Source organism: Ambystoma mexicanum, chromosome 3p (assembly GCF_040938575.1).
Source record: "Ambystoma mexicanum isolate Mex_15411 chromosome 3p, UKY_AmexF1_1, whole genome shotgun sequence".
In the NCBI taxonomy this organism is placed as follows: domain Eukaryota; kingdom Metazoa; phylum Chordata; class Amphibia; order Caudata; family Ambystomatidae; genus Ambystoma; species Ambystoma mexicanum.
This window is the reverse complement of record NC_090925.1, coordinates 462,375,820-462,398,092: the sequence shown is the minus strand read 5'-3', so window position 1 is coordinate 462,398,092 and position 22,273 is coordinate 462,375,820. Positions and strand designations below refer to the sequence as shown.

Here is a 22,273-nt window from a genome sequence, read left to right as displayed (position 1 = left end):
AGGGACAAAACAAGTTCACAATGTCGTAGAGTTAGGAGCAGAGAAGGAAAAGGCAGAAGCTATCCAGGAGCAAACAAGCCCAGGTCGGGGAAGCCAAAAGGCAACAGGGACAAAAGGACCAGAAGACATGAATATGCTGCTCATGGTCCGGGAGACTGTAGAATAGCATCACTGCCGTGCCAAAAGTGGGTATTTGCCACCACATTGGTGCCACAGTAGTACGTGCATTATAAAGTTGCACGCAAAGGAGGCGTAGTCTATGGAGCATTTCATCAGGCACCAAGGGATTCTCCAGGAATGTGTACCCCATCGGAATTGCGACAGCTATTTCCATTTTTTACTAAAATTCGTAACTTGCCAGATCCTAGTTATGGTAATTTACCAGAAATGTGGTTTTAGTAATATTCATACTGGATTTATAATACTGTATACATTTGGATCTGGTGTCTTCCTGCCACCACTTCTGTCTGTTGTGCAATCTATTAAAGTAATGCCGGTAACATGTATGTATCAGCGTCTTGATGCCTTCGGGTTTAGCACGCTTTTTAAATGTGAAAATAAATAAACTAAAACATTTCCTCTGTTAATCCATATTCAGCTCTTTGCAGGCATAGTAGATATCCCTTAAAAGTGCATTGTGATAGGTCCATAGAGTCTACTTAGATAGTTAGCATTCTGGATATCTGTGGATTCTCAATATTTTGTTATCTAGTTGGATCATTTTCATACTTAACTTTTTTGGAATACCTTCCAGCAATTCTTTAACAAACAACTTCATGCTCATGTTTTCCTCACCCCCTGTGTGTACATTCCTACACTTTCCTACACAAGTGCTCACAATAGTTATGTTGTTCTTCTGATTGTTCATGTGTTCCTGGGACTTTATTTTTTTTATATAAAAGGCCTTCACAATCGTCACTGAATTCTTGAAGGTTCATAGCCTTGTTATGCAGAGATTTCAGTGATTCCCCCAATTTATGTAATGTGAATACATCCTAGTTATTGGTTTTTGGCAATGACCCCAACATTTTAAGTAATAGTTTAGAGAATGTTTTCACATTATAGCTTGCTGTTGTTATTTGCCATTGGGTCTTCACTTTTGCAACTTTTGATACCCTAATATTTTTTTTTAAATTTTAATATTATTGGTTTGAACAAACCTTTAAAATATAACAAATAAATACAAATATCCACCACTTCCCATGGGCCGTCATAGATACTTGCACTTATTTGCATTTCAAGATATCTAGCGCTGGTTGATATTCTCAGGGTTTCCTGCCCCAAAGACCAAGAACACTTCTTACGTGTGGTGTGCCTCACTGTTTTCAGGTTATGGAGTAACAAGATCTCGCATCTTTTTATATTATTGTGTAGATGATTTGTTTTCACGTAGGATTCTACTGCATCTAGTTTTCTGTGTAGACCTAGTGGAGTAACGTCCAACAGGATCAGATCATCAGCATACAAGAGCCAACTGAGATGTGACCTGTGGATTCTTGGAGGAAACAATTGTACAGCATCTAAGGCTACTCCAATATAGAGATAAACAGGCTGAATATCACTGCGGCCAATGGGCAACCTTGTTTTACTGCCCATAGGTTTGGATCTCTGCCGAGAGTGCCAGTTTGATCTAAACGGATCCTGATGGTTGTATCCATATGTAACTCTCTAATTGCTGCCAACAAGCTAGCTGAACAACCCCAGGACCTCTATTTGTACCATAGTAAGTCCTGGTTGATGCTGTCAAAAGCGTAAGAAAAGCTGATGAATGCGAAATAGACCTTTGTGTTTGTTCTCAGCGCCTCCATCTTAATCAAATTTAACAAAAGAGGCTTTAGCACACATCCAACGTTGTTTACAAAACCCGCTTGTCTCAAGTCCACAAGCATGGTTTTTGTCGCCCAGTTGACCATCTTACGTTGTTGCATAGATCTTTCCCAAAAGTCTACTAGGGCGGTAATCTTTAGGGCTGGCTCTAGTTCCTTTAAAGATTGGAACGATTACCGCACTTTTCCAAGATTTAGGCATTCAGCTTTGCCGATTGATCCTTTCAAACAATGCTAAACGGACCTCCGCCCAAATTTCAGGGTGTTGTTTTATGGTGTAGTTCTTTAACCCATCACACACCTTTTGCTTTGTTGATCACACTCACAATGTCATCTCTTGAGAAAGTTAGCTCCCAACACATTAATCCGGCTGAGGGCACTGTACAAGTGGATTCACATTTACTGTATAGCTCAGTAAAATGTGAAATCCACTCAGCTTCAGTCACCAAGCTGCTTGTAGCACCAATTGTGGTGCTTGTGAGTTAATGATTAGCCACCAAAATTCACCAGAGTTTTTATTTCATAAGCTGTCAAGCATTAATTCAGCGTCCTTTGTAGCATTGAGTGTTTATGCGCTTGTAACCAGTTTTCATATCTTTGCCTCGCAGCCCTTTTTTTAATTGTGCAAGCTTGTACGTTTAAACCTGATGTATTGCGAATTTCACAGCGCATCAAATGATCCTTTTTAGTATTTCTAGATCAAAGCTATGTTTATAGGCAAAGTTGGGGTGTCTTTAGCCAGCTTTCTGCTTTAAACTGAGTTAAGAGATGGCAAAACTCAACTGTTGAGCTCTCCATGCAAAACTGGTTTGAAATCTGAGTGAAATCTGAGAAACTGCGTTTTTGTTCAGTCTTAGTCTTACTCTGTTCAATTCCACTGAAACTTTGCGGTTCCATATAGTAATTTCCGAGGGACCACGAACCATCACCTCCATTCGTAACATGTCATGGTCACTGTTGGCCGTTTGAACCACCTTCATGTTTTTCACTCTTGTGTGGACGTCGTCAGAGACAAATATGTAATCAATCGTTGACTTATGCTCTAATCGTCTCCATGTTGATGTAGCTGGTATGTCGCCAAGAGTGTTTCCGTTTAGCATATGCAACTTTCTTAAGTCCCTCTCTGAACACCATTCTGTAGCCAATTTGGTCTTTGTGCTTCGAGTATTGTTAACACAATCAATGTTTAGATCTCCACACACAATTAGGGTAGCGCACTTAGCAATTTCCAGTAAAGAATCCAATATTGTGGTTACTTGATCTAAGAAAATTTGCTTGCACGCTCCACTGTGGTTCCAATACAGGTCGACCACCGTAAATTGGTCCGTGAAAGTGTTGAAAGCACCATCGTTACCTACAGAGGTCACTTGAATGAATGGAGAGTGGTTTTTGGTTGGTTTCCATGATACGAAAACCAGATATTGTGCTGATTAAGGTTACTAAAAAGGCTATTGGGCAACCTTTTTCTTGCAACCATCGAGAACATTGTTTTTCTGGTTGGACTTGTGTTGGTCAGTTGCTGTTTCGAACCTGCGGCCCGACACTTGGCAGTCACTTGGTGCCTGTGTTTTTGGATTTTGCCCTCTTCGAGATGCTCTGTCGTTTACAGTTTAGAAAAAATGATGTAAAATAGTTCAGGTTGTTGTATTGAACATTGGCTTACATTCGCAGTAACCATATTTTTCTTAGTGTACTGAGGAACAATGCTATGTGATGCCACTTCCTGTTTTGTCAAGCGGTGAAAGGTTGTGTGTCATCACTACCCGTGATGTAACTTGGGGGTGGGAACACATAACATCACTTCCTGTGATGCCTGCCATCAGAGGTCAGGAGTCGTGTGATGTCACTGCTTCTACCCCTGGCATTTTGGTGAAATTACATTCCTATTTGCTCTCAGGACCATGTGATGCACTTCTCAGAACATACTGTAATATTGCCCCTAAGCTAATTTTGTTAAAGCACAAATAGAGACATTCTTGAAGATGACAAACTGTAATTTTTGTGCCCACAGATTTATCAAAGATGCTGGTTAGTTTTCAAGAAAGCTTCAAGCAAAGGACCAAAGCGACTTGAAAAATTCTCAGATGAACAGGCAGCATACTTCAAGTGCTATCATAAGGTAACAGCCATTTATACAACAAACACTGATCTTTCTCATATTGTTTTGTGATGTCCTTCATAAATCACCCAGCACGATCTTTGATTCACTAGTGCAGTGCCAAAGGAAGTAGTGCATAAATTACAATTTAGGAATTGTACCTTTTTATTTCTCTAAACAAGTTTTTCATTGTGTGAAAATATGAGCCTAATTCAATTAGCCAGAGAAAAGATCTTCATCATTGTATAAAATGTGCTGTTTTTGTTTCATGATTTTACATATATCCATTTACTCCTACAATTAGATTCTGAGCAATTATTGGATCATGTGGTTCGTTGATTGAGCAGTATGCTCTTGTTTTCCATAATTTAATTTGAGGTAGAGAACATTGTTCCCAACCTCATGAACCTGCTTCAAGTCCTGCATTGACAAATGACGGATGTACTGCCCCAACTCACATCCAGCATTTGATTGTAAATTCTATCCACCATGTGATGAAAATTGCTCTGGTTAATTATACAGATTGAAGATTATTATGATTCATTTTGGCATATGGTGGAAGATTAACATACATACTAGGTTTGTCCTCACAAAAATAGTTTTCTTTTCTATTCTATCTGTTCAGATTCATATAAATAAGAGTAGAATGCTGCTTGCAGACACTTTTTTTGAGCTCCTACGGATTAAAGGTAGGAATTCAAAATTCTTGAGATCATTGTTGAAGAGGTATTGGGCTAGGAGTGGTTGTGGTTTTGAAGATTTGGAATTATACTGAGGGCTTTTTCTCTTCTGTATTTTTGAAATTGGATTAAAGTAGCAGAGTGAAAGCAGGCTGTGTGGATGCATGTCAGGAATAGCCTCCTGTACCTTTTCTTAGCTCATCAAGTTCTTATTACATGCAACAATTTTAACAATTTCTTACAACCTACATCTTCTGTCCTTTTACATTTGTGACAGCAATATAAAATTGCAATAAACTATTCATTCATGTTCTGTTAGGTTCGTATGGAAAGCACTCATATTGATGTAAGGGCACTTTGGCATCCTCTTAGGAGGAACAAATTGAGAGAGAACATAGAAATAGAAGCAGAAGAACATTGACAATCTCTATGAAAGAAAAGCTGGATTACAGCCAGAGTACATTTCCTAAAACTAGACTGCCATGATTATTTTTCTGCCAAATGTGCCTTTTGCAGGCTGAATTTAGCTTGATGCAGGATGAACACACTATATATGTATAATTCTGTGTTTTAGTGTGTGTCAACTGAGATGCACACTACATAGCATCACTGTGTAATACCAGTGTACTGGGAGGGCTGAAATACTTAAGGCTGAAGGCATCTTGGTTCTATAAAATGCTATTTAAAATACTTCCCTGAAGAATTACCAGACCAATAAGGACCTTTGAGCTGGGGAGCAATGCCTAGATTTTAACTTTTCCCAATAAAACATGATTGTTGATGGCACATGATGGGACTATTACAATAAGGCCTTCTATTCTGGAAATGTTTTACTTTGGTTGTTATGATGAAGTGGGGCATGTTAGGTGGTTGAATACTTGTTTACTGAACATTCAGCTGAATTTGACACACATGACATCATACTGTGAATGGGTTTTAGCTTTCTGGTGTGAAGTTCTTTTGTTTTTCAATCTTGACCATCCCTTTTTTCCTAGTGGTTATTACTAATAACTAATTTTCAACTTGCAAAAAAGGTACAAAGAATTGTTCATGATGCTTAACGGGGATAAGAAAGAATTTATCTGATGAGTAAATAAATATACATGCACGCCGGATATTAATGTTCGATTACGTGATCTAGGAATTTTGTATATCTTTGAAAAGGTAATCACCCAGAGCCACCACTTGCCCTCAATGTTAAGTCCAACTGTGAAGAGTTTTACAGCGTTTGCCTTGATTTGTATGCCTTATGGTGCTATGTAGCAGTTCCAATCCATAGCACCAGACAGACCCATTGTTCCAAGCAAATCTCTGCTTCAGCTTCCAGTGTGTGCTTATGTGTATGTTTGTGTATTCCCGGGTGTTTGTAGTACAATGAGGATTTGTTTGCTTAGCTTAACAATGAACTGTCATAAAGTGGTGGCATGGTTAGGAGAGCATGCCAGCTGTGTTGCTGCTTCTGTGCAAAATGTGAATCTTTTAAATGCTTTTGAAGACAAAATGCTACATATCTGTTATCTTAATCGTTATGTATACATCAATATACACGTTCATGTGCATTGCCCTGACACCCTTTGACCATGGTACACACTTCATAGACCCCAACAATAGAATGAAAATCAACAGCATGACAACATTATCTTCTTTTAAACCAATAAAATGACTGAATACAAACATTGTCAATGTTCAAAATATGTTGCAGTTTCATATTGAAATGTATACAGTTCCTCACAGAACAATCCTTGAGGATTTCTCTGCCATATATTCTAGTGCATACATGATATCTTGGGATCTGACTATTGAGTGAATACATAGGTAAAGACAAGGCCACCAATCCCAGAATGTCATTATAAATTCAACAAGAGCCACTTCTCTCGCTGTGCTCAAAATCACTTGTCAAAAGCACAGTTTGTAACACAGATATCACAAAAAGAATCCCAATAATTTGAGACTCCATGTACAGTAGGGTGGAGGAACGTTCTTTTTAGTACTCTGTATTTTGTTTGTACTGAGGATTCACTTTCACTAAAATAGATGCAATTCACTTATTACATTATTGGAATTAATATGTATGTGCATAATGCTTGTTAAGCTACAATATGACCTGCTATCCAACCTTATTGTGCAACAAAATACATTTCTGAAAATGAAGGTTTGTGTCGGCAAGAACGGTGCAAGGTACCCCCTATAGTAGTAAACCCTGCTGGCAACAGGAACATAAGTGTATTGCAAACATAAGCAAGATATTCTGGCAGCTTTCAGGCTCTACTGCTAGCAAATATCTGGATTATGTGAAATGAGAGCTATTTTAAATAAAATTCTGAATGCTGATACATGTAGTTATTATATGCACAAAGCCAACAAAGGCGTTCCGTTTCCTAGACACATCTAAAATTATGCTTTCTCTATATATTGACACAAATACATAAATCAATTATAGACTGTCCATGCTGACCAATAATTACCAAAACAGGTGGATTGATGGATTCTGTGTATTACAATATTAATTGCTTTGTGAAACTGTTGATCATGCAGTTGCACACCTCTATAAATAATTGCAGAAATGCCTTGCAAAGGATTGAAGGAGTGAAAAAGAAATGGACAAATGTTTAATTATGACATTAGACATCAACAGTCTATATTATAACAGTGAGGATTTGGAAATGTCATCGCATCTTTGGTCCTCAAATGTTAACATCATGTTTGATTATGTTTGCAAAATGTGGGAATCCTTCTGGGAATGAACAATGCTAATAACCTGGTCAAACAACAGTGTGTTAGCTTGCTGTTTCTTACCTCTGGAGACATTTCTATTTGAATATTAGTCTGGTCTTATCCACATAGGCAGTGCAGGACTGGAAGGCTAGACAATTCTCTTCTAAATGAGAGTATCACCAGCAACCCGACACTTATGCTGCTTCCTTGATGGGTGCCATCAGGGAGATGTGGTCCCTCTAGGCACAGATATAAATGGGGCAGTGTCTGGAGTCTCCTAACCAAATTTGGCCAGGTTCACTCTCAGTCAAATTTTCAAACTTTTGATTTTTGTGCGGCCAATTTGCCAATGTTACACATGTTTGATTATTGGATTTGTATATGGTTGAGTGAAGTTCACAGAAACCTACAATTTGCTGCAGCAACAAGTGGCAGATGAGTATGTTATTTGTTTATTAAGCTAACATTTAAAGGAGAAGTGTTTATGATTGCATTTGTAAATGTAGTGGGGTACACACAATGTATTAAACCAATAAGAAATTAAGCAGAAACATAGGAATGTATCATGTTTGTCCTTTCCAACTAGCCATTTATAAGTTCAGATAAAGAACTATAGAATAGATTTCAAACTTTAACACACTTTGCATACACATTGAATAAACATTTGCTTGATATGCAGATATTATTACGTGTACGTGACTGAGCGTGTGGCAGAAGTGAAAGTCAGGGCTAAAATTGAATGATCCCAGTTTCAGCTTGTCAGAGTGTGTCTCACTGTCGCATCTCTGCCTGAAAAGATTGTATAATTGTACAGAGTTCCTATGCCTTGTTACGATAATTTTGACGCTAAGTGCACCCACTGTTGAATTTTTTGAACAACTTTGAAATTTAGATTGGAATTAGTTATTCTTTAACATCTAAATTGTTATTCGTAGTAGAAGGCACCTAGTGGTTGCTATTTCTGCTTGTAATACTTCCTGACAGCTAATGAAGATCTGCTTTAGCGCTTCGGCATGTTCTGTAATTCTAGGAAACTACATTTCCCTGCGAGCGCAGGATGTATAATTTCATTTTCGGCCCGTTAGCGGCGGCGCGTTTGGGCAGGTCTGCGCCTTTAAATTCTGGTTGCTTACAGTTACCAGAGTTTATTATTGCTTGTGTGTGACTGAGCGTATGGCAGAAGTGAAAGTCAAGGCTAAAATTGAATAATCCTAGTTTCAGCGTGTCAGAGTGTGTCTGCTTGCTTCAACTCTGCCTGAAAAGATTGTATATATTTTTTTTTTTCCTTTATTGATTTTGGTTTATTCATAAACCTTTACAAAACTAAAATTCATTATATTAAGAAGATAAAGACAGAATAAAAGAACTATGAACAAATCACAACACAACAAAGTTCACATTACACAATCACAATAAAAGTTAAAATGAGAATAAATAAAACATTTCAGAATATTCATTCCTTGCTCCAATACAAAAACAATAACATTTCTCTATCTGAAATCTACAATCATGAGTCCTGCCATATAAACTTTGCATCAATCACTCAAGTAAACATATATTCTTCCGGAATGCATTTACCATCATCTTCATTATTTAGGATTTACCATGAAGCATTTCCCCCATAACTTGTCTCTATTTACATATGCAATATTTGCAACACATTGGGAGAAATATTAAATTCTTTGTGGCAAGAGAGTAGGACAAACAAGTATAAGATGCATTAGGACTCAGTCATCTCTATTTGCTTACAAAACCGACAGCATTTTGGTACTTCATCCACATTTGCGCGTATATTCAAGATCTCAATAGTGTTTAAAACATTAAATCTGAATCTCATGAAGCTAATTCTGAAAGTCCGAGAAGGGTATTTCACTAAATGGCTTTCTGGATGTCCATTTCCAAAATGAGATGACGTGAGCATATAATTTAGAATTTACAACTACAGCATTATTTTCCACCCAGTCAGATCGTATAATTGTACAGAGCTCCTACGTCTCGTTACATTCATTTTGATACTAAGTCCGTCCATTGTTTAATTTTTTGCACAACTTTGAAATGTAGATTGCAATTTGTTAGTTTTTAACATGTAAAGTGATATTTGTTGTGGAAGGCACCTGGCTATTTCTGTTTGAAATACTTCCTGACAGCTCTGAAGGTATGCTTTAGAGCTCTGGCATGTTCTGTATTTCTAGGAAACTACATTTCACTGCGAGGGTGGGATTTATAATTTCATTTTCGGCATGTTACCACTGGCACATTTGGGCCGCGCTGCGCTGGTCCGCGTTGTAGGTGGTGAAGGGGTGTCAGAACTCTATCACGTCTTTCCCCTACCTAAGGTAAGCTACTTCTACACGCTTTAGCTCTCACACTACTGTAATCTGACATGGGTTTTCCTCATGGTAACACGTCTAACCCGGTGGCATGTGCAATACCAAGATCAGCACTGCCCTTAGGAAACGAAACCTGCATTTCAAACAGACCTCACATCAAAAATGCTCCAGAAGACAACATAGGAGCTTCTAACCCAATGCCTCAGACTGCAGATACTAAACTAGTATCTGACACCCTTAAACTCTCCTTACTTAATACAAGGTCCTTACCTAAACACTCTCTGGATTTACATGATTATATCCTTGGAATGAGATTGGTATCCTATGTCTCACCGAGACATGGTTACAAGAAAGTGGCCCCAGCATTGATTTAGCAACACCACAAGGATACAAAATGTTAAACAAGAACTGTCTAGAAGGGAAAGGGGGAGGAGTTACTATTATTAGCAGACAGGAAATTCGCATTTTCAAATCACAAATTGAATGTTTGGGATACAAAGCCCTATGTGCTAAAATAACTCTGATAGCCAACTCCTGCATTAATATCTGTTTATTCTACAGACCACCTATTGATATGCCCTCATTCAATGGGGATCTTTTATCCATACTCAACACCACTAATCGCCCAAACACTTTGACCATACTCTTAGGAAACTTAAATCATTGGCAAGGGGACATCAAGTACAAAGAAGCTGTGGAGGTGGAAGAATACCTCACTAATTCAGGATTAACTATTCAAAATGATAAACCACCCATACTGGAGGCCACATACTTGATTGGGTGGCAACTCGAAACATCAAAATATGTGATTTGACCACCAACCCATGTATCTGGTCTGACCGTTATAAAATAGAATGCACCACCTTACTGCCGACATCTAAGGGACTGATTTGTGAGCCACCAAAGAAAATTTCTAATCGAAACTATGATAACATCAAGGCAGGCAACTTAGAATTATATATGCAAGCTATCATGACCAAAACCTCGGACTTAGACTCCCAAGATAGACTGTCAGAAAGGTACAAATTCCGAACCTCCCAACTGATAGAAGACGTTGCACCACTCAAAACAAAGACCATTAGGGACCGCCCGAACTAGCAAAAATGGTGTATGCAAGACTTGAAAACTCTTCAATAGAAAAAAAGAAAAGCAGAACTATTATGGGCTGAAGACCCTTCCATTGACAATAAAGACAAATGGAAAATCATAGAAAGAGACTGCAAGAAAAAGATACTTGAGGCAAAAGGTACATATTGTGATGCACAAATCAAACAGGCAGGACACTGCACCAAAAAGCTCTTTAAACTATATAGATCTTGGGAGAAACCTGGAGCTCTTAATCCAGATACCAACCCTAATAAGGAAGACTGCGAGAATGTACAAAACGCATTACAAAATAAAGTCCTTCTAGCTCGAGAAAAAAATAATAACTTGCAAGGGTCCACAAAGACATTATTAAAACAAGAGAGAGAAACGTATAAAGAGAAATGTAGCACCATGCCAAAGTTCAGATTCCAAGCAATAACAAAGGCAGACACTTTGCTTATGCTTGAAAATATTAGACCCACTACTTGTATCAGGGACACACTTCCTTCTAAGATCATACTCAAGCACAATAACATCTGTGCACCATTTTTTACACGCTTTATAAATTCTACTTTCTTGCATAAAAGTTTACCAACTTCCATCAAGGAAGTGGCGGTTTCCCCTATTTTAAAAAATATGGCTTAGTGAGAAGGACCCTTCTAACCTACGCCCAATAACAAACACTCCTTTCCTCCTAAAGATACTGGATAAAACGGCTACTAACCAATAGCAGACCCACTTTGAATCTGCCCCATTGTTTCACAATAAGCAATCTGGTTTCCGTCAAAATTATGGTACCGAAAGTGGACTGTTAGACCTGCAAACGCAAATGCTAATGCGCATGGATGAGGGCAAAACGGGCCTTCTCATTTTTTTGGATCTTTCGGTCGCCTTTGGTCTTCTCGATTACACCAAACTATTGGAAACACTAGAAAACATTGGCCACTGCTCAAAACATGACGTGGAATGGATTGGCTCCTTTTTAGGTGGCAGAACATCTAAGATATGCTGGGGCACTGTATGTTCAGACCCTATGGCTATCAAATATGGCATACAACAGGAAGCCTGTATTTCTCCAATTTTATTTAATATCTATACTAGACTCCTGTGTGATAAATTGGAAACATTGGGTTTCCATTGCACAAACTATGCCAATGATTTCCAACTGGTCATGGATCTTAGTGGGGATTATACAAAGGACACTATAACACTCAATCACATATACTCGATCATCCGGGAGAGGATGATGGAAAGCTGGATATGTCTTAATAGTTCTAAGACTGAATTTATGGTCTTCGGATCCACCCAGGCTACAAAGAGACTTGATCCATCCTACACAAACTTTACGTTTGATTCTTGCATCATAAAAGTGTTCGAAAAGGTAAAAACCTTGGGCACAATATTTGAAGCGTCCTTAAATGTGAATGGTCATGTCAAATATGTGACCAAAAAATGCGCACTACCATCTTAGAATTCTAAGAGATATTAATCCTCTAGTATTTCGCCAAAACTACAAGACTCTGGTCCAAGCCATAATTATGCCCTGGCTGGACTACTGAAAGGCTCTTTTGGCAGGTGCAAGTAAAGGCAGCATCCAAACATTGCAGATAATTCAGAATGATGCCATTCAAATAATCTACAACGCAACTAGAAGGGATCACATTTCACAGTATCATAGGGAGCTTCATTGGTTACCTAAAAAAAGAGAATTCAACTTAAGACACTGACCCTTAGCCATACATGTATGCATGGAGAGACCCTGCAATATCTGAAACAACTGCAAGAAAATACTCACCAAGCAGGACAAGAGCTAGAGGATATGGCAAATCTTTTCTTTTTATGCCATAAAAAACTGAAATAAACTCCCTATATAAATGCGAACAGAGGCACATTTTGCTGTCTTCAGAAAAAACCGGAAAACAACCCTGTTTCAATGAACTAGTTACTAAATCCTAAAGTTTTTTTTTTGATGTTGTAAGTGTTGTGCCCAGATGCCTGCGGGCTATGGCGCGGTATAAATAAGTAAATAAAATAAATAAATACAAATAAAGAGGTGATGGCATTTTTGTACTATATTCAACAACGATTTTTACCAACTGAAGAAGGAACTTTGCCATATCTAAATGGACGCAAATGCATTTTTTTATTGTGTTCTTGGCTAAAACACAAGCCTTAGACACAGATCACCATAACAAGATACATCCTCGGGAGGATAGCTCAGCCGCAACATTCTTGCCTTGGAAGCAAGACGACATGGAGCAACATGGGTTCAAACCTCGGGTCCGTACTTAGAAACCTCTGGGTATTAAGTGCGTTATAAATAACCTATCATCTTCAAACATACACACAAAATAAAATACATAAAAACGGAGAAAAAAATGCAAGAAGATCTCAATAAATCAACTAATCATCTTCCATTCTAAAAAACATTAAATTATTTTTAAAAATCGTTCCAAATATGAAATTCCGTTGTAGATACAACCAAAGAGGTCCCTGAGTGAATAACACTCCAAAATTGGTCAGAGCTAATGTTTGCCAATTTATGAACAAACCTATTATAGCCCTTTAAAGAGTTTGGTTAATCAGTAAAATGGGGCAGTTAGTTAAAACATGACGTATGGTCTCTACTTCAGTCTTGCATATGCGGCATAACCTTTGATCATAAAGTATACTCTGCCAATCCCCAATGATAGCATTTGTTTGGAATTTCTCTCGAACCAATCTCACACATATTTATTTATGTATTTGTTTATTTAGATTTGTAGAGCGGACTGCAGCCCTTGGGCATCGAGGCGCTATAAGAGGAGCTTAAGAAGGCTTGATTCAGGGTTACATGAATGCTTCCCCTGGAAGGTTCTTAGACAGGGTACAGGGTTATACAACATAAGTGTGACAAGGGTTGCATAGTCACTAATGCCGTGGTAGTCAAAGCAAGTTTAGTAAAGACATATCAGACAAAGAGCATAGTTTTTATAGCATTGCGGACGGCTGCATGGGAGTCGATCAGTCTGATGTGGGGCAGTAGTGTGTTCCAGTTGTAAGCAGCCTGAGTAGGGAAGCTGCTTCCGCCTGCACACATTTTCAGAGTTTTAGGAACAGTGATCATGTTGGTGTAGGGCATTCTGGCTGGCATGGAGGAGAAGGGTTTGGAGATCCTCTGGGACAGGTAAGGGGGGGCCAGGTCATGAAGACACTTGTGGTTAAGGGCAAGGGTCTTGGAGATAATTCTCTCCTTGACTGGAAGCCAGTGATTCTGCCTCTGAGTCCTGAGATGTGGTCTCTTCTTGAGAGACCCGTGGCATTCATGAGGGTGTAGTTTTGAGCAATTTGTAATTTAGCTATGTTTTTCCCTGAGGTACCAACAAGAAGGGCGTTGCAGTAACCCAGTCTTGAGCCAATTATGGCCCTCACGATGGTGAGACAATTTTGATGGGAAAGGAACGGCCTAACTGAGTTGACAAGTCTAGAATGATAAGCCGAAGAGGATGCAATGGCGTTGACCTGCCTTTCCATGGTTAGGGTGGGTTCAAGGTAAACGCCTAGGGTCTTGATCGCCCGAGACACACTGATGGGAATATTGTCGACAGAGCAGCAATTGTATTGCTTGTCCAGCTTGCCCAAGGTGGACGGGGATCCAATCACCAGAAGTTCCATTTTCTCGCTATTGAGGCATAACCAGTTATCTGCCATCCAGGATTGGATTGTAAGATAGATTGAATTGAGGGTGTTCGAATCTCATGCATAATCGCCTGATAGAGGAATGAGTACCTATGTTTCATCAGCATAGTTTGTGTATCAGATGGGCAGGATTTTGAACAGAGTTCTGGTGAAAAAGGTTGTACAGGGAGGGAGCAATGCATGAACCCTGGGTAACACCGCATTTAATGATGCTGGGGGTGGCACATGAGGATTCGGAGAATACCTTCATTGCTCTCTCCTGAAGGAAGGAGGTTATCAAGTTGCAGGCAGTAGGCAAAAAGTTGGCAGCGGTGGTGAGATGGTGGCACAGGGTCTTGTGATCCACCAAGTCAAAGGCAGCTGATAGGTCGAGTAGGAGAAGAAGCACTGGATTGCCAGCACCTCTGAGGTCATCCATTTGGTTCCTAAGGTCAAGGAGGGCCATTTCAGTACCATGTCGTGGCCGAAACCCTGACTGACGGAGACCAAGGAGGTGGTTGTCTTCTAGGAATTTTTGCACTTGCAGATAAGCTGCTTTGTCGAGTTTTTTGAGTAAGAAGGGGACGGTGGTGAGGGGCCTATAGTTCCCTGGGACCGAAGGGTATAGGGAAGGTTTTTTAGGAGCGGACAAACCCATGCTTATTTGAGTCCAGTTGGGACGTGGCCTGACTGGAAGCAGGCATTAATGAAGGCTGTGATGAGAGGGGCAAGGGAGGCAACGCAGTCCTTGATGACTTGTGCTGGGCAGACATCCCCTTTGCTATTGGATGGTTTGATGGAATTGAGGAGTGTGATGACTTCAGGGACGGTCACGCCCTTGAATTCAAACATAGGAGAGTGAGAAGGAGTGGTAGGTGGGGGGAGCTGCTGTTGGCTATAATATTAGAGATGGCTAGTTGGTGAGCAAGGATTTTGGAGTGCAGTGCATCAAGTTTGTCCAACATGGCTGACTGAATATTATTACACCATGCTTCATCCTTTAGGAGGGTAGGGGCGTAGGGGCGGGGGGGGCAGGGTTCTCCATCTCTCTGAAGATGGTAAATATTTATTTTGTTACTGACTTGCCATTAGAGATTCTGGTGTTGTAGGAAGCGGCTTTAGCTTAGATGATGGCAGTTTTGTGGTCTTTAGATAGTGCCTTGAAGGCTGCTAGGGTGGTCTCTTTGGGGTTGTTTTTCTAGTTATTTAGTGCAACCCTTTTTGCTGCGCGTAACTCTAGGAGCTCCTGGGTGAAACAGGCATTGGCATGCTGGACTTTTTTGGCTTTTTCGAGGGTAAGTGGAGCCACCGTGTCAATGGCCTGGGAAATGGTAATCTTACAGATATTCGCTAGTACCTCAGGATCGTTGGATAATGGGGGCAGTAGTGGCGGCCCCAAGAGGTGCTGGGTGAGATTTTCCTTTGTGAGCTGCCTGGAGCTTCTCGAGAGTGCAGCTGGGAGAGGGATAGTAGGGATATAGCTTCCATAGGAGTACAGTTGGACAAACCCAAGACATATCTTCAGATTTTCCCTTCCGGATAACGCAACCACCACATTTCTTTATGTGTAAAAATGTCAAAACTGTAAAGGATGCCAGGAACTATGCAGCTATTATCTAATTTTATTAATCCCTCTTCCGAATTACTACCATTAGAAGTAATGATAGTTTTCATAATTTGAACTTTCTTAAGGTTTTTAGTCTTGACAAAATCATAGAGAGTAGTCATTTATGATCTGTGACTAATAGGTAAACCAAGATTAACATTATTTTGCGATACCTCAATAGGAATAGCATATATTTTCCACACAAAAATTCTAAACATTTTCTGACTCTCACATTTGCGGTGCGGCTGTTGGCGTTACAATACATACAGAGCACATGAATGCTTAGCTGGATTCCTATTGGGATCTTATAAATCAATAGGGTATCATCTGGAGGAGACCCAAGCCATCGATTTACTGACGATTTTGGGTGGAAAGTTCCCACCATCATTCAATGACTGCTACATATCAGATAGATACAAGTTGTAAAGCAGGGTGCTAAGACGGAGCCTTGCTTTACTCCCGTATTTGTCTCAATGTCCCCTTAGCATTTAACCTTATATGCACTAATGTACCCAAATACAGCTGCATTTATTTTTGTATTAATTTATTGAACATTTGTATCTCACCTCTACATCAGAAAGTGTTTCCAGGTACCACAAACTAACAAGTGTGGGGGTGGGGGGACAGAGGAGGTTGAGCACAATAAATAGTCCTACTGGGCCTTGTGACATTTGGTTGGTGCAAGCACAGCAAACAGGAAGCACAGTGGGGGCAGGTCACAGTGAGGGGATGGTAAGGGGAGGGAGGATGCAGGAGGATGGGGGCCCCAGGGGCTGGGTAAGCGCTAAGGGGAGCCCGGAGGACAAGTGCACTGAGGTATGGGGTAATGGTGGGCTAGTGCGAGAAGGGGGTGGACCAGACTCAGTAGTCTATTCAGGGATGGGTGCCTTAAGGCAAGTGCTAGTAGGAGTAGCTGGTCAAGGGAGGGCGTGGCCCCTGTAAGACTCAGATGGGACCAGGTACCTGGTTGCAGCAGCAGGGAACATTATCAAGGAAGGGGGAGAGGCAAGGAGATGGAAAAAAGGAAAGTCTTGTGAAGCTTCCGCAACTGAAGGAGAAACAGCTCAAGTCTTATTGGGGTGGGGAGGCCCTTTCAGAGGGAGGCACTTGCCGAAGATAGAGATCTAACCCCCACTCTCTGCTTGGAGAAGCATCTGACCTGCAGAGAGTTAGAACTAGAGGAGAAAACGACTCTAGCATGAGGTATTTCGGGAGAGAAAGTTGGATGTAGCGCAGTGACAGGTCCCAGAAAGCCTTGTGGATGATTGAAGGGGTCTTGAATTTGATCCTTGCAGAAACCGAGAGCTAGTGGAGAGATTTTAGGGCTGCAGAGATGCAGTCCCTCGGCTTGAGACCAAGGATAAGTCTAGCAGTTCCCTTCTAGATTAGTTGAAGAGGGCAATGGTGACACCATGCACCAGGCATGTTTCTGTGTATCTGGAGCACATTCTTGTATTTCTGCCATGTATTTCATCATATCTCTCTGCCAAGGGCTTAGAAGAAATGGCAGCCCACATGTCACTCGGTCTGCAAAGGCATTGCCTCTTTTGACACCAACTCTTGGTGATTGATGTTCTATGCCCTTTACTGTAGTGTAGCGTTGTTCAGAACAGTGTGCTAATTTTCTTTTGCTTGTTAATCTGGTGCGCAGCTTTGAACTGTAGCCCTCCTGTGCCTCTAAATCTTTAAATTTGCCAGTCCCCAGGCCCTCTGTGCACTGCATCCCGCAACCTCTTTTCCTGGCATCCATTTCCTCATCTCTGCTCGCCCTCCCACCCACGATCCCAGATTTGCTGCTTAGGTGCTTTTAATCCACCTTGCCACGGCAGCCCTCTGCCTGTGCAGCCCCTGCAGCTAAGGGCCCCAAGACAACGGGCGGCTCTGAGTCGGCTTCATATCGTGTCTGCTGGTGTCAGATGGGGAAGCCAGTGGCCAGCCATAAACCAGCAGCTACAGCCAAGGTAGGAGTGGCCGGGGTGGGGAGTAGAGCAATCACTCTACCCTGGAAGCCATACCACTTTACTAACCTAGCTCTGTAAATATTAGCCTACAACACAGCTTACTGGCACTGCTCAATTTGACCTAATTCACATCTGCTTTTGCTACACTGTCTCACATCTAGAGTTTACATACTATAATATCACTGTGATTTACTGTAAGTGATTATCTACCCCGGCTACTCACCTAGAATTTGCCCCCTATTCAAATCTAGAAAGTGCCCACTGAAACAGTACTATAATCTTACTTGCCATCCCGCACACTTAGGAAATGTTCCTGATAACTAGATCCACATCTGACCATGGTGAACGAACTTCAATCTACCTGCCCATCCCCTTAGAATTGTTAGACTGAGTCACATCTAAATGTACACTAATTCACATCTAGAAAGTGCCCACCGTGATAGTATTGTGATTTATTTACTTCAGAATTGTTCCGTTTAGTTTGACTTGCATAGACTGTGATCTATCTATACCCCACACCTTGTTCATTGGTATCATTGCCTTTATTAACAACTAGAAAGTACCCCTGAGATAGCACTGTAATCTATTTTTCCTGTCGTCCACACTTACAAATTGTTCTAGTTAGCCTGATTCACATCCACACGGCACACACTGGTTGTTACTTTGATTCTATTGGAACCATCCCTGTTACATCCACTCTGACTCAAAAATGTGTGCTTGTTAAACGGACTCACTCCTATAAAGTTACATTGATTCTCACCAAATAGTGACAACTGAGATAACATCTCTGAAATGTGTTCTTCTTGTATTAGTTCACGTCTAGAAAATGCCCGCTGTGATCTACAACTGTTATTGTGCCTACTATCCTGTTTTCGCATCTAGAAGTACCCCAGCGATATTACTGTTTTGTAATCTGCCTGCATTATTACTGTGTTTTATTCTACCTGTCCCACACACCTAGACATTGTTCTAAGGGGTTGATATTACTGTGATGTATTTGTTCCACACACTTAGAAATGTGTTCTTCCAGCATTGATTCTCATCTAGAAAGTATGCTCTGTGATTTAGAATTGTTCCTGTAAGCCTGATTCCCCCTGAGATGTTACTGTGTTTATTCCACCTGTCCAACACACTTAGAAAGTGTTCCTGTTAGCCTGATTTGCCCCCAGAATGTGCCTCCTGAGATACTACTGTGTTTTTATTCTGCCTTTCACAAACAGACATTTTTCCTGTCTCACATCTAGAAGTGCTCTCTGAGATATCACTGTGATTTATTTGTTACACACACTTAGAATTTGCTCTTGCTACATTGACTCTCATCTAGAAAGTGCCCGCTGTGACTTAGGTTTGTTCCTCTTAGCCTGACTCGCTTCTAGAAAGTGACCTGTGAGCTATTACTGTGTTTTATTCTGCCTGTCCCACACACAGAACTCACTCTTGCTGCATTGGTTCTCACCTACAAAGTACCCTCTGTGACTCAGAAATTGTTCCTAGTAGCTTGATTGGCATCTGGAGGGTCCCCCGTTAGATAGCACTATACTCTAATTGCCTGCGCTGCTCACTTGCAATACTCTTGGTGGCTTAATCCGCATCTTGAAAGTGCCCATTGTGATTGATGCACTTCTAGAAAGTGCATACTGTGATATTACTGTGATTTAGCTGCCTCTCTCTGCTCACTTAGAACTCCTGATTTGTTTATACCACACTTAGAAATTTGCCCTTGCTGCATTGACTCTCATCTATAAGTGCCTGCTGTGACTTAGAATTGTTCCTGTTAGCCTGATTCACATCGAGAAAGTGCCCCCTGAGTTTTTACTGTATTTTATTCTGCCTGTCCCACACACTAAGAACTTGCTCTTGCTGCATTGGTTCTCACCTACAAAGCACCCTCTGTGACTTAGAAATTGTTCCAGGGACCCTGATTCAAATATGGAGAGTTCCCCCTTAGATAGTACTGTGATATATCTGCCTGCACTGTTCACTTCCAATTGCTTCTGGTGGCTTAATCTGCACTTAGAAAGTGTCCACTGTGACTTTTCTCTGATTTATTTGCCTCTGCCACCCACTTAGAACTCCCTACCACTACCCTCTTTGGCCCTCTCCCACTGCCCGGCGACCAGAATCTAGATGAAGATTGTACTTCTTGGCCTTTACATCTACTGTAACTTTTTCATAAACTTCTAGGTACTGCACTGACCTCCCCCAGCATGGAGATCCCAACTCTTGAATTACCCCCTCTCTGACCCACCCTGATCCCTAGACTCCCTGCACCGTACCCACCCCATCCCATCCCACTCGTGGCGATTGGCCCGCACTCTAGCACCCAACTTCATGATTCCCCTCCTGATCGCAAACCATGACCACCCCACCCATACATCAATACTCCAAGATGCTGCCCGCCCACTCTCCTAGCATCATCCCGCGTCCAACTCTAAGATCAGAGGAGCACTTTGGCGTGCCAAACAACTGCCCCCCAAGTGCTTAACTCCCAATCCCAACCCCACTGTAACACATTGACTCCTACTCTGATATCTATTCAGAACACCCTAATACCCCCCCACCCATGCACCATGCCCTCTATCAAATTCCCAATCGAGAGCAGCCCACTGGTGCTCCAAACAGCGCAAACCCACCTCCATTCCATCCTTGTGCTCTCTGAGGAACTCCCCTCCCTCTCTACCAACCTCCCATGCAGCCCACTCATTCCCCCATAGCCTGCTGGGGAACACACCACTCCCAATCAACCCATGCCTCCCATCCCTGCACAACAACTTCCCATACCACCCACTCCCTCCCCCTTAGCCCACTAGGGAACACACAACACCCACAACCAACCTACCACACACACCCTCCAACACTCATAACTCTGACTCAACCCCGTCAACAAGCCACCCCTTCACATCCCTTCCCCTCTCTGAATGTAGTGCGTCTCACCCTTGCTAGAACGGTAACCTCATATCCCTAACCCTCTGACCCCCCACCCTCTCTCACACCCTTATGTCGCCAAAACCCAAAAAATGCATAAAACCTGACAGGTCCTCTCCCTCGACCCTCTACTCACCACTATTGCCTCATCCCACCCTCCCAACCTCTCCCTCCCCTAACACCCTGCACTCCCCTCTCCCTTCCCCCAGTTTCCACCCCCTTTCTCTTGACTTCTCACCCTGTACACCTAAACCTCCTTTGCCCCCAGACTCATGCCAAAATCTGGCCACCTAAACCCCTTCACACCTTTTGACCTTTTCACCACACTCCCAACTCCCCCTTAACCCACCCAATGTCTCTCACACTCCTGCCTCCACCCCCCCCCATTGACTTAACCCTCACCGCAGACACTCAGGCACCACAGGCACCCAACCCATCCTGTACCCCATCTCAACACCCCTGATTATTCCTTCCACACCCACCACCCCACCCGACAGCCATGTCCCTCAAGCTCCCACTCCCATGAGCATCCTGAAACCCATATCCCCTTACAAAGTCGCTTGCATCCTCCTTAACGAGTGTTCAGTAGCAAGAAACAGACACAGCATTTTCGACCTCCTATCCTCTGGCAAGCCAGATCTCATTTTTATCACCAAAACCTGGTTCTCCAATGACTTCGCCAGTGTAGCACACAAAGCCTTCCCCCCGCCTACTCGCTCATCATGCACAATAGACCCTCCAGAGGTGGTGGAGTGGCATTCCTCTTCAATCATTTCTCTGTCTCTCTTGTCAAATCCCAGACATGCACTGCCTCCTGTGAATCCCTTCCAGTAAAATTATCTCTACCACCGAGCTTCACCCACAGCTTCCTCCTCATCTACAGACCTCCTGGATATGACAGAAATGTTGCCAACAACCTCTGTGATTCAATAGCTACCATTCACATAAATCACCCATCACATACTCCTAGGAGACTTCAATATCTGGTTTGATATCCCTACCAACCTCATGACTCATCTGCTGGTTGGCAGTCTTGATGCACTCAACCTCTCCCATCATACGACTGGTCCAACCCCCTCAGGTGGGCACACCCTTGACGCAATTTTCAGCACCCATGACCTGGTTTACTTAACCCATCCAAAACCATTCATCTGGACGGACCACTATGCCATCCTTTTCTCTATCCACACCCCTGCTCCTCCTCTGACAGCTCCCCCAGCAACCTCCGGGATCTCAAATGCTGGAAGAAAGTCAAAATCCTTCCCGGCCTAGCCAAAGCCCTGCTCCTTCAACCCCCTGCAATGCTCCCCACCGATAGACCCTTAACCATCGACTCCTTCCACTCCTGGCTTAAAGACTCACTAATTCCTCTCACCCCTCGCGCCCCGC

At 41.9% G+C, this 22,273-nt stretch overlaps 1 protein-coding gene across 2 annotated transcripts in view; it reads left to right on the top strand.

Annotated features, from left to right (window-relative positions):
• DOK5 (docking protein 5) overlaps positions 1-22,273 on the top strand; it is a 1,034,624-nt gene that overhangs the window by 393,648 nt on the left and 618,703 nt on the right. For both annotated transcript variants that reach the window (XM_069651127.1, XM_069651126.1), the window contains exon 2: positions 3,838-3,945. In XM_069651127.1, coding sequence (XP_069507228.1) covers positions 3,838-3,945 — 108 coding nt within the window. The remainder of the gene's footprint in view (positions 1-3,837; positions 3,946-22,273) is intronic.